General features: G+C 43.4%; 1 protein-coding gene across 1 annotated transcript in view; it reads right to left on the bottom strand.

The window, feature by feature from the left end:
• Positions 1-1,944: 1,944 nt before the first annotated feature.
• Positions 1,945-13,526, bottom strand: part of LOC138504450 (transient receptor potential cation channel subfamily M member 7-like) — a 1,624,316-nt gene continuing 1,612,734 nt past the window's right edge. Inside the window, exon 39 of the mRNA XM_069624957.1 lies at positions 1,945-4,372. Within this exon, the coding sequence (XP_069481058.1) occupies positions 4,248-4,372 (125 nt within the window). The 3' untranslated portion in view covers positions 1,945-4,247. The remainder of the gene's footprint in view (positions 4,373-13,526) is intronic.

Genomic DNA, 13,526 nt, shown 5'->3' with positions numbered 1-13,526 from the left:
ACTATCATGCATTGCTAGACATTGTAGAGGAAAGTTTGTCAGGGCTACTGATACTTTTGGACTTATCTGCCACCTTCAACCTGCTGGATCTTGATCGTCTGTTGGAACTGTCGGGTACTATTGGAAAATGCTCATCAGAGGCATTTGGCTGGATTAGATCCTTCTTGAGCAATAGGCTTGCCCGAGTGTCCTGGGATGAAGCTAGCTCAGATACTGAGCCAATCTGTTGTGGTGTACCGCAGGGAGCTTGTTTGTCACTGACACTGTTCAATCTTAACATTAACCTCTTTTGTGATCTTTTAGCTAACTTGGGACTTATTTTCTCTAATTACGCAGACGACACCCAGCTGCTGATGGAGTTGAACGGAAGGTACAGTATGGACTCAGAAAAACTAGATGACATTTACGGCTTGGTAAAAAACTGGATTTAGAACAACTCTGTGTGTTTAAATAGAACAAAGATTGAATTGATGATCTTTGGCCCTCTACAGGCCAGAACTAAGCTTGGTCCAGCATACAACTGTCTGAATATTGAGGGGTATCCTATCAAGGTCATGGAGAAGGTTAAGATGCTTGGGACCCATTTTGAGGCTTCCGTCGGATATGAGGCACAGGTTGACTAGGTGTCTCGTAATGCTCAAAACCATCTGAGGGTATTAAGACAAATCAAACCATTCTTGTTGCCCAAGAATCATCAAGAGACCTTGGTCAGGGCAGTCATCCTGCCGCGTTTCGACTATTGTAATGCCCTTTTAATTGCAGGCAACAAAAGTTGCCTATGGAGGTTGCAAGTCCTTCATAACGAAGCAGTGGGAATCATTTGTGACATTCCAAAGAGGAAACATATCACTTGTGCTAGGAAGAAGTTGTGTTGGCTATCCATGCAGGCTAAAGTTAAATTTAGGGCCCTCTCCCTGGCTGACAGATGTATCTATGGGGAGGCTCCAACCAACCTCAAAGGAAAACTCAACTGTACGTCCCTTCCAGATGCCTTCGTTCTAACGTCAAAGTACAGCTGGACGTCCCTACATTTAAAAAAGCAAGAGGATACCGACGTTCTTTTTCTGTGCAGGCAGCACAGATGTGGAACACGCTTCCTATAGAGTTGCGTATGGAAAAGCAGTATCTGCGCTTTCAAAAACCCTTGAAAACGTTTCTTTTTGAATAATGGTTTTCCTCTACTTTCCTCCAGGTTGTTTTGACAGGTAGTGGTTCTAAATAACAATTTTCGTTCTTTGTAGTCCCGTTCTTTTTCGTAGTCTTTTGTATTTTTGTGCGCCCCGATACCTGCGGGTTCCAGCACTCTATAAATAAACAAATGAAATAAATGCATTTCTTGTTTTTCTGTGTAGAATTGAAAGAAATGAGAACCCAATATTTAAGAGTTAGCCAGGGAGGCCAGGTTACGCTCCAGTGTCAAAGCAGTGAAATTCTGTAGGAACTCAACTATGTCGTACTCTCAGTATCCGGATATAGGGCCTGGATGCTAAGAGCAAAAACACTGGCAAGTTTGTTGGTGGGTGTCAGGCAAACTGGAGCACCACTGAAAGTTGGTTGAGATGTTATTCTCCTTTCTTTATATGAGGCTGCGAGCTTGCTCTCCTCTTGTCATTGTTATTGATCTGTTTTATATTTAAATCCGTTTTAACTTGTTCTGGTATTCTATGTATGAATTTATGGAAATTATTGTATGTAATTAGTGTTTTAGTCCATGAGGTAGGAAACTGATTGTATGTATCCATTTCAACATGTACTGTTTATCTGTTTATATTTTTTTACTTTATGGCTTTACACCAAATAAAGTATTTGATTGAGAATGTGTTTCCGGTGGCTTTTGTTTCCTGAAATTGTAAAAAAGGTTAAAAAAGAGCCCATAAAATGCCCCTCTCCAGCTCCCACAAGTAAATCTTAAGACTTACCATGTTTTCACAAAAAAACTCCCAGTAAGGACCAGAAATAAAGTTTTATTATTGTCTCAGCACATTCAGAGGGCATATGTTCTTTAATGCAGGTTGCATAGATTACAATGCTTTAAAAATGGATTCACCGGATGTGATGAGTTTTTTTTCTTATCAAACAGGAAAACAGTTAAAAGCCGAAAGTGACAACAATGTTTGACCTTTCCATTGCAATTTTGGGATATTTATTACATTTAAAAAATTAATTTATTTCACAAGTACCACCCCTTCACCACACTCTCCAACACATCCCTTTGGGTAAAGAAAAGTCCACTCCATTTATCATTTTAAAAACCGCAAATATTGCGTCAATGGTGTTTTGTATTAAAGAAGGATTGGAATTGAAGTGGTGGGTAGTGTGACCCGACAGCAGTCACACAAACATATAATGTACCTTGCTTTTCCAGTACAATCCCATTCCACCCCCCACAGCTTCTACTTGCTTGCTTACACTTGGCCACTTTGTAGTTATTATACGACTAACCCACTAGCCTGAACACTGGACCCATCAAAGGCACGCAGAACTTCGATGGTGACTTAGCAAGATACATTCCTAAAAGAAGAGATTATCCAGATATACCTATGGACAAAATAGAAAGTCGTATGTCTTAACAATCATTGTCTTTCATGATGTGCCAGTTAAATCTTATAAAACATTTGTGGACAGAATCCGGCTCAACGTAGTTGGGCCTTTTTCCTTCATCCTATGAAGAGGCATGAAACGCCCAGCAAAGCTAGAGATCCCCCACAATAAACACTTTTTCCTTTGATGCTATTAGAAGTGGAACCAATACACCTAAACCTCAGTTGTTGGATTTATAATAATGGTGAAAAGCAAAATACCCTAATAAATGGTTGTATTGTGATCACGTGTTACGAAACAAAGGGCTGCGACTTAGAAATTGGCATAGCCTATTTAGCAATATATTTACTAGTAGCCAGTGCAATAAAACAAGCATTCTCACACACAAGTGGGGAAAGGGGATTTAAAAAGTGGCCAACCACCCCTACACTATTCCCTGTACTCGCCAAAGTTTAACATACATGAGATAACATAGCCCATTGGCTTGCAATTCCATTAGGGGTAGACACGTCTTTTATTTTTACACCACCTGAAAAGTAAATGCGTTGGCCCCTGTGCCATGGCAGCCTATACAGCTATATTTTCCTTACATCTAGTACAAAATTATAACATATAAAGCTTCGAGGAGAGTTTTTGAGAAAAACGGAGCAGCTTTTTCCAGGGCTTGCCACTGAAATGACATCACAACTTATTGTGCTGTCTGGTAGTCTCCAAGCACTAGGCAATATATTCACCCTCAATATAGAAATATGGCATTAATGATGTTATGATATCAGGTGGCATTCGGATACCAATGCACTGTGTGGGCCCACATATTGTGGACTGTATAAAGGAATGAATTGTATTCATAATCCAGGTAAAACATATTTGAGCAGTGTGTTCTACTAGGCAATGAAATATTTTGAGATAACATCGTAATCTATTGTTTTATCACTAAACCTACTGTTTGCCAAACATTATAATGTCAATTTCCATAGGAACATTTTTGGCATGGATTGCACATCTTTATATATACACATATACTTCGACAAATGAGTGAGAAGTAAAACACATGATGTGAAAGCTGTAAAGACGTCACCGCATGTGAATGCTTTACTTAATCTAAGGATGATTGCATAAAAATCAACCATTATTGCATTGTGTCCATCTACATTTAACTTGTAGATACTGTGATGAGGTATTCATAATTCTTGTGACTGTAAAGTGAACAAACGTGAACCACAAATGTGCAACTGTGTGATGAGGATTCAGTCATGCCGAACCAATTTAGTTCTGTAAGGACTGCAGACAGTCCAACGTTTAAGTCCTTCTGCCTTAGGTTAAGATTGAGTTCCATTTAAGGAGTTGGTCTTTATGATGGAGTTCCGTCCAATGACTCATTTGTGCTCAAGAATTGCACATGGCCCATAAAACATAGTTCTGATTCAAGATTGATTCTTTCTGCACACGATTGAGTCACATCCAAGCAACTGATCATTCGGAATGAGTATTTGAAAACGACGGACTGCTTCCCATCAATGGATTGCATACTGCCCGGAGACTCTGTCTGGTCCAGGAATTGCGTAAACCCTGCAACAGGATATGGAGGGTGGCCCATGCATTGCCTACTGCTGAAGAATGGCGTGTGGCTCATGCATTGGGAACTCTCACATTAAGAACGATTCATAGCGCACGAACGATTTGCACTTAAGGCTGGAGTTCTTCCATTAAAGCACCACATGTATGGGTTGGAATGATTTGTTGATGCAGCTTCCTGGATGGAACATAATAGTTGCAGAATCGTCACATGCAAAGTCTTCCCTGTCTGGAAAATATTCATTCCTCTTCAAATCTAAATTGAAATTTAAAGCAAAGAGTTAGATGTTGGAAAACCAAATATTTACATTAATTTAGGGACATGTCTGTTAGCATGTTCTCCAACATACGCATCCCAACTGTGTTTTACATTGTTTGGCATGCACTTGGGTAGACTTGTTTCACTTGCAGTCACAAACGCCTTCACACGTCAGCAACACGTACAATGGCAAAATGAGCCCAAACCACTATAACAAATGAGTTTCCAAATTTCGGTAGGAAGCGCAGTACTTTAAAGTTTATTGTACATTTGGCTGTTTTGTGGGGGCCATCTTAAGATCCCTGTCGGAGTGCAGTTTTAAATCAGACCTTCCAACGTTTTGGGACATGTCCTCAAAGGGCCTTATTAAGTATGGTGGGGCGGGGCAGAGTATTCCATTGGTTACACACGTTAAAGAACAACTAATTGGACTGAACAAGTGTGCACTCTGGGAAACACCAAACATTTTAGATACTTCAGCTTTACCCAGGATTAAGAAGGCAGTAGCTGTTATGAAATGAGAAACGATAACAGAGGCTGCTACAAATCCTAAAATGAGGCCAGGTTATTTTGAATTTAAAACAGATTATGGATCCGAGAGGTATCTTCACTCCATGCAACCCACATCCAAAAGATCTTTGTATGTTCGATTTAGGATGGAGACATTACCTGTGTGCTGTTTTACCAAATCCTAGAACCCGAGCAGATCGGGTATCTGCCCCTGTTGCGACTCTGGTATGGACACTATCATGCATTGCTAGACATTGTAGAGGAAAGGAAAGTGGGTCAGGGCCAGTGATACTTTTGGACTTATCGGCCGCCTTCGACCTGCTGGATCATGATCGTCTGTTGGGTACTATTGGAAAATGCTCATCAGAGGCAATAAGCTGCATTAGATCCTTCTTGAGCAACAGACTTGTCTGAGTGTCCTCGGGTGATGCTAGCTCAGATACTGAGCCAATCTGTTGTAGTGAACCGATGGGAGCTTGTCTGTCACCAACACTGTTCAATCTTAACATTAAACCTCTTTGTGACCTTTTAGAGGCTGCCATGAATTTTAGACTGCTAGCCACTGAATGTCAAACTATGGGGACGATAAGGTGATAGGAACATAGCTCTTTCCCCAGCATCGTGAATTTATAGGACAATACCTAATATCTCCTAATGAGCTAAGTAAAATGTACACTGCAGTAGTCCATATGTGACCTAGTGATTGCCCGTGCCCGTGCCGTTCTTTCTCTTGCAGATATTGTTGGTTTTTTTCCACCGGGATCAAGCCCATGTTGCATAGCATCATCTTAATGTCAGGGTGAGCATGTTGGCCCTGAGCTACTCTATCCTTCCGTAACACTGATCGTGAAGTCTTCGTGACAGGAGTAAACCCTGACAACCATTCTCGCAGAAGATCTGCTATTTTAAAATATGGAACCACAACTCTATTATAACAACTTTCTGATGGATTGTGTGATCCCACGGATTCCTCATTTTAGATATAGCCACATCCTGCTTTGCAGTCTCTGAACATTTTTCGACAGCACAGGGCGCTGTACGGCATCCAATCGATGTCCCTCGATGGTTAACATTCCTGCATCTGGACCAGATGTCGATGATAGTACAGCATGCTCTTGAAACAGTTTGACTCACCCCAGAGATTCTAACTTCATCATTTGTATTCAATTTCTCAATCATGTCTGTGCCGAAAACAGGCTTTAAGAGACTCAAAGTGGTCTTTCACAGATCCGCACAATGGTACGATGTTCATTCATCGCCCATTTATTTTTTCACAGCACTTTTTGCTACAAACGTTTTGGTGAAAAAAACATCAGAAATTTGGGGGATGGGGTGGGCATACAAGGGATGGGGTGGTGTATAGGGAATGAATACTGGGGGACAGGAGATTCGGGGGCACCCCCACAATTAAAACAAAAAAATGTGAGCAATTTTTTCGGGAAAGCTTTCAGCTAAAAAAGCAGTGAAAAAACTGGGGATGAATGAAAATAGAACTCTCAGACAATATGTCTCTGGTGCCTCGTCAAGGAACACAAAGTCATTGAGTGTGGCTCCTGCTAGTCGATAACCAGCAAGGACTTAAAAAGAGAAGGTCGAAACTTGGCCTAGGTTGGTCAGTTTCTAAGTCTCCATCCTCCACTCCTTCAAAGAGAAAACCTTCTGAAGGCAGGAGCTCTACCGGAGACAAGTCTCCAGAAAAGGCCAAAAACGCTCCAAACATGCCGAGGAGCCATTCCACTCACTCTTCTTTTTTTGTCATCACGAAAGAAGTCGAAGAAACAACACCATCATTTCTCATCATCCGACTCCTTAGCTGACAAGCGTAGATACATTTTCCCGATAAGACTGCCCCAGAAGCCAAATGGGAAAAGTTCAGTCAAAAAATGATGGACACATTTTCGAAGGCAGTCTCTCCTGGTCCCTCCAAAGAGCCGAAGAAGGCTAGTGATCGCATCACATATTCCAAGATCGGCAATGAATCAAACGCTTTGACCCACGTGCCCAAAAGCCAGTAGCAGAAGACCTCAGGGATGTTGTCTCGAGTAGTGTAGCAAAACACAAGAGGTGATGGCTGGAAGGTTTAGAATGAATCCTAACATGTGGCATTGCTCTGGGCAACCCTCCAAACTAACGCTCTGCGCCTGCCGAGCCATTACAGAAGGGGAAAGACCATATTCAAATCACACTTCGTCCCTCCCCAAAAGGGGCAGTCTAGCCCAAACTGCTAAGTCATATCCCTTCTGCACGAGACCACAAGCATCCCCCGGCATGTTTTGGCCTTGTTGGGCCTCCTCAGGGAGGAGTAACTTGGGTCTCTAGGCCCAGCAAGAACAGAACCCATGCGTGACAATACCGGTCCCACTTGAGTAGCGTTGTCAGTGTCGTGTTTTAAACCGCAGTCAAAATAGGATTCTTTTAAGTCCTTTGGATCCATCTTTGAGGAAGACTAAGAATATGACACCGTCATACCTTTCGGGTATGAACATTTTGGGACACCTAATGTTCCAGAAGAATTGATATCTGATCAATCTCATCTAGAGGACCTAGCTGCTTGCCTAAAGATGCCAGTGGTATAGATACATCCCCTGAAATGGAATTCGACATGCCTGATGTGAATGCTCACCCAAATGTGTCATACAGAACCGGCATGAACCGGGTAGTAGAATATTTGGGCTGGGGCATTCTGCAAAGGACATAACTCAAGATGACCTCTCAGACATCCTGGATATAAAGGCCCTACTAAAGGAGCCTGTGCTACCTTTCCACGCAGCTCTAATTAAACATTTTAGAACATTGGCAAAATCCAGACACCACTCCTGCTGTGAACAAGGAGTTGGTAAAAAAAAGTACATACCATCATCTATTGACCCTGGCTTTCTTTGCAGACAATCTACTCCAGAGAGTTTGGTGGTGCAGGTGGCTAATTCCACCTCAAGGGTCGCAGCTTATGTGACCATCCCACCAGATAGGGACGTTAAAAATTACGATGCACTAGACAAGAGTGTATTTTCTGCAGGAGGCATGGCACTGAAAGCCATCAATACATCTTGTGCTCTGGCAAAATACATGAACACTCTATGGAATGTAATGTTCCAGGCAGCAGAAAACATTCATGAGAGGGAGAAGTGGGATGCCTTTAATAATATCAGTGATGGCAAGGAGGCTTCCTGCCGGTCCTTCCAATTGGGGCTTTATGCAGACTGTTGGTCAGTGTATGGGCTCGAGCACGGTAATCAGAAGATTTGCATGATTACGCAAGTCTGGATTTGTCCCAGACATTCAAGCAAGACTACTGCAGATGCCCTTTGATGGGTCCATCCTTTTTGGACCAGATGCGAGTGATAGCTTTGAAAAGCTTCAAACTTCTAAAGCTGCTGAGAAATCTTAAGGGGCAGCCATTCGTCAGCACAACAACAGCACCCACCTACGCTATCTTGGAGAGGGCAACCTTTTTGCTACTACTCCTCTTTTGAACAACAGGGAAGAATCCAGACTACCCACAGAGGACAAAGGAGGTTCTCAAATGCCCACAGAGACAATGGAGGAAAGACTGCTCAGGCAGCCACCTCCTATCTGCCCTCTGCCCTCTGCCACAGCCCCAAAACCTCTCTGAGCACTTTGCTCACAAGACCCCATTGGGAGGCAGTTTAAATCGACATCTGCAAGAGTGGTGTTCCATTATTTCAGATGCATAGTAACTACAGACAGTGGCCCAAGACTACTGTCTCCAATTTTTATAAACACCTCCAGATTGTCCCCAGAGCGAGCAATCTCTTCGGTAACCAGATATGCTTCTTCTAGAGGAGATTCTCTCCCTGTTGGAGAAAGGTGCTGTGGAAAGGGTACCTATAGCTGAACAATACCAAGGTTGGTACTCCAACTTTTTTCTGGTTGCCAAGAAAAACATAACACTGCGACCCATCCTGGATTTGAGATGCTTGAACAAGTTCCTCAGAAAGGACAGATTCAAGATGGTCCTTGGTGTCACTCAATCTTCAGGATGCTTACTTTCATGTGCCTATATATCCCAAACACAAAAAGACCCTGAGGTTCGCCATTGGTAGTTTTCACTATCAGTTTTGAGTATTGCCTTTCAGGCTCACCTACGCCCAAGGGTCTTCACCAAGTTTGTGGTGGCAGCAAATCTAAGGAGAGGAGGAATTCACAGCTTTCCCTACCTATACGATTGACTAATCAAAGCCCATTCACCTGAGGAGGCTCTGGAACATCTCAACAGCACCTGCCATTCTCTCCACAAACGGGGCTGCTCCCTCAACTTCAAAAAGTCCAAGCTGCAATTCATTGGAGCAGTCCTGAACTCTTCCTTGGGCAAGGCTTCGCCTCCCGAGTTGAGGGCTCATCGTATGTTGCAGATGGTAACAGGATTTCAGAACGTCCAATATCTTCTGCCATTCTACTCTGAGGTTGCTGGGCCTCATGGCATCCTGCATGTACCTGGTACCAGAAGCCTGCCTAAGGAGGAGGCCCCTCCAGTCGGCTCTCATACCCCAATGGTCACAATTCTCACGCAGGATGACAGACTTTTTTCAGGTCCCAAGCAAGGTCGCAGAGGATCGCCTGTGGTGGACCTGCGAAAAGAATCTGATGATAGGGGAACCTTTTTGGCACCCTGTCCAGAGATAACAGTACACACATGCTTCCCTCATTGGCTGGGGAGCTCAAATGAGCGATCTTATGTTCAGCGTTTTATGGTCACCATCAGAATCCAGACTGCACATAAACCTTGCAGAGCTGAGGGCAATCAGACCGCTGCTGATGGCCTTTTTGCCATCTATACAGGGGAAGAATGTCCTGATAATGATGGACAACATAGTGGCCAGGCATTATATCAATGGGAGAGGAGGTGTAGGTTACTACCACTGTGCAGAGAGGCAATGCAAGTCTGGTTTTGGGTTTTACAAAACAGGGTTTCTCTGTCGGCTATTCACCTAGCCGGAGAAGAGAATACAAGAGCAACGCTCTGAGCAGGCAGAGATCAGTCTCCCATGAGTGGAAGTTAACTCAGGAAGTCCTTGTAGAGCTCTTTGCCCTTTGGGGAACGTCTCAAGTAGATCTGTTTGCATCCAGTATCAACAGGAAATGTGACCTGTTCTGCTCCAGGAAATTTCTTCAGAGAGTAGCTCTTGGAGACACAGTCATAGTGGACTAAGAATTTCCACACCTGTAAGCGTTCTCACCAGTCTCCGTCCTCATGTGTCCAGGATGTAGTGGAAGTTGAGGAAGTCCATGATCCTAATTGCTCTGGATTGGTCCAGGAGGACGTGGTACTTGGACCTTCTAGACATGTCCATCTGCCCTCCATTCCATCTTCCCCAAAAAGTGGACCTACTCTCACAAGAGGGAAGCAGTCTTCTTCACCCAGAAATCAGAACTCTGAACCTTCATGCCGATGTCTGAAAGGTTAAGATGTAAAGATGTGAAGGCCAGCAACAAAAGCACTATACTGCTGCTGTTAGAACACAGTTTGCAGCTGGTGTGCAGCTACAGATATTGATCCTTTTCCTTGCAATAGACCTGCAGTGCTTTCTTTTTTGCTGCCAATTGTCATTCAACTCCTCAAGAGATTGCTAAATATTTTCCCACCGGTCCTTGGTCTGGTCCCGGCATGGGATTTTGACCTAGTATTAATCTTCTTAATGGAAGCTCCAATTGAACCTCTCCATTCTTGTCCACTCAGATTATTAACTTTTAAAACAATCTTTTTGCCAGCCATTGTTTCTGGTTGCAGAGTGAGTGAGCTACAAGCCTGGTCATGTAAACCTCCTTTTACAATATTTTTCAAGGAGAAGGTAGTCTTAAGGGTTCGTCCCTCTTTCCTTCTCAAGAATCTAGCCAAAATTTTGCCTGACACAGAAAATAACCCTAGCGACTTTTTATCCACACCCCTTACCCTTCTAAGGATGAAAAGCGGCTACACAGGCTCGACCCAAAAAGGGCTCTTCGCTTCTACATTTCTAGGATGGAAAATGTCAGGCAAGATGACAAACTATTTTTGGTTATACAGGCCACAAGCTAGGCCAAGCCGTGACTAAACAAACTTTATCCCGTTGGATCATCCTATGCATTTCAGAGTGCTACTCCATTGCGGGAAAGGAGGTCCCTAAAAACCCAAGAGCTCATTCAACCAGAGGAGTCGTTACCACTTAGGCTCTTCAAAGAGCTGGTCCAGTGCAGGACATTGGCTGCTACATGGTCATCACACTTTCTCAAAACATTACTGCTTGGATACCCGTCGGGTCAGGATGCCCAGTTTGGAAAAACGGTTCTGTACCACATCAATCAACAGTGGCAGAAATCCACTTTTCCCACCTCCATCTCCAAAACTGCTATGAGAGCATATCAAAGATAAGGAATCTGTGGGAGGATACAATCCATTAGAAGAACAAATTACTTACCCCAGGTAATTTACTTTCTACTGGATGTTCCTCTCACAGATTCCTCATTGGCCTCAGCCTACCCCTCTGACTGTGGGTGCATTTTTTAAATATACTTCTCTCTTTCAACGCCAATGTGGATTATATAATTGTCATGTCGTATGTGCATAGAGGGAAAATCTAAAAATTGAGGCAACGGGCGCAGTGTATGCTATTTATACTTTCGACATCACGTCCAGATGTAGGAATGGTAACCGTAGAGGGGCATTGACTTGATGCCGCACAGCCCCCTCTGCTGTCGAAAACCTTCCTGAGACTGCAAAGCAGGATATGGATATATCAAAGAGGAGGAATCAGTGGGAGGAACATCCAGAGTAAAGCACATTAACACAGGTAAGTAATCTGTACTTCTCTTATGTATTCAATAACATCTTGCAGTTTTCTTGATTTTTAGGGTAATCTGCTTTTTAAGAAAAAGGTGGGTGCGGGTAACCCAATATTGCGTAAACAATCTTGAAATGTTTTTTCTTGAATGTCCCATTGACCATGTTCATCATGGAGTCAGTAAACAATTCAGATTATTTACAAATATCTGTGATGGAGAATTTTCACAATTGTATTTGCCTGGCTTGATGGGGGATAGCCTTATAATAGTAAGAAAAACGAACATTCCTTGGCAGGCTCAATATAGAGTGAATCTGTTTGTTCTCGGTGCATCAAAGAGATTCAATTCCAAATGTTTCCGTTTTTTATATTGGAAAGTGAAAATAGTATGTGACTGGTGGAACTTGAGCGCATTTGAAAAAGTGCTTTCATTGACTTTTCTGCATTACTTTTTCTATCCATAAAGTATTATTTCTTTGCCAGTTTTATGCTTTTCATACAATGGTTCCCTTTTATCAGTAAGCAGCATGTTAACCTAGAGAGTGAATGTGTGACAAATCTTACGAAGCATGTGGCCAGGGAAGGGCAGAAGCTACTTAACTCCAACCCTGGGGTGACTATTTGTGGGAGGGCCACATGGTGGGTAAGGGAGTGCGACCAACCTTGGGAGAGTGGAGGCGGTTCACCATGGAAAACACATAATAAACCCCCACCCTGCCCCAAAGGGCTCGATATACATCTCAAACCTGTATGGCATACTGTGCAGTAGCAAATATTGAAAGCCATGGGCAAATACATTTTGATTCCCATCAATCCACTGGGACGAGGAAGAGGAAAAAAGCAATGCAGATTAACAACAACCAGCAGCATGTGATGCGCGCTATCAACCTTACCAGGGGTCGATCTTACCAGGGGACCCACAAGCTACAGCAAGACTGAGACTCTCCTCTCCCGATGCGGTTCAGGAAGCAGACGGGCCATGGCATGCAGCAGAGCAGAGAGGTCTGGAAGAGGTTGGCAGGAGTGACTCGAGACTGGGAGGACCGCTGTTACAATACACAGAGCAGTAGAAGCTCCGAATGTGAATGCCAGAGTGGTGAGAAGACCAGGGAGTGCAGGAGACGCCGACACGATGAGAACGAAGACCGCTTCAGCAAACGCCACTCGCGGTGGACAACAAAGCAGCCAGAAACTACTCGTGAGTCCAAGCAAGCAAAGGGGGACACTGAGGTGATTTGCTGTGTGAACTGCACAGCGATCGAGAAGCGAGGGCTCTGTTCAGAGAACCTGAACAAGGGAGCTGGAACATTTAAGCAAGCTATAATTGTGTCGCAAGCAAGAAATTGGCAAAACCAGGGAATACCGGGAAGTAGTGAACAAGAACAAACATTGACAACAGCCAACAGGAGAGGGGCAATAACCCAATATTATTGGAAGGGAGAGCTCTATGAAGTTTGGCAAAGTCCTGACAGGAGAATATATCAGGCATGTGAAGAGAATACAAGAATGGACAGTATAATACAAGTTAACTTGAGTAATACCTGTCACGAGCATATACCAGGTGCATTGTTTGGAGACCTATGTACTGAGATGTTTGAAATAAACCTGGCAGGAGAGTGTACCAGGTGTGTTGTTTTGGAGAATTGTGATGCTCAAGTAAAACCTAGCAGGAGAGTGCCCCACTGTTATGTGAGACACTAAAGCTGCACATTCTTGGGCCATTCCGTAAAGAGAGGAGAACCAATCTCTTCACCCTGTTAAGTCTGCAAAAGAGAGTAAGTTCTGTTCTTAGAGAGCGAGAAGGAGCAATCTCTTAGTGTTGTGAACCATATAAACTGATGAAGTGAATCTTGTGGTTGTCA

This window comes from Ambystoma mexicanum, chromosome 11 (assembly GCF_040938575.1).
Source record: "Ambystoma mexicanum isolate Mex_15411 chromosome 11, UKY_AmexF1_1, whole genome shotgun sequence".
NCBI classification, from domain to species: domain Eukaryota; kingdom Metazoa; phylum Chordata; class Amphibia; order Caudata; family Ambystomatidae; genus Ambystoma; species Ambystoma mexicanum.
The sequence above is the reverse complement of the archived record's forward strand: the minus strand, read 5'-3'. Positions and strand labels throughout refer to the sequence as shown.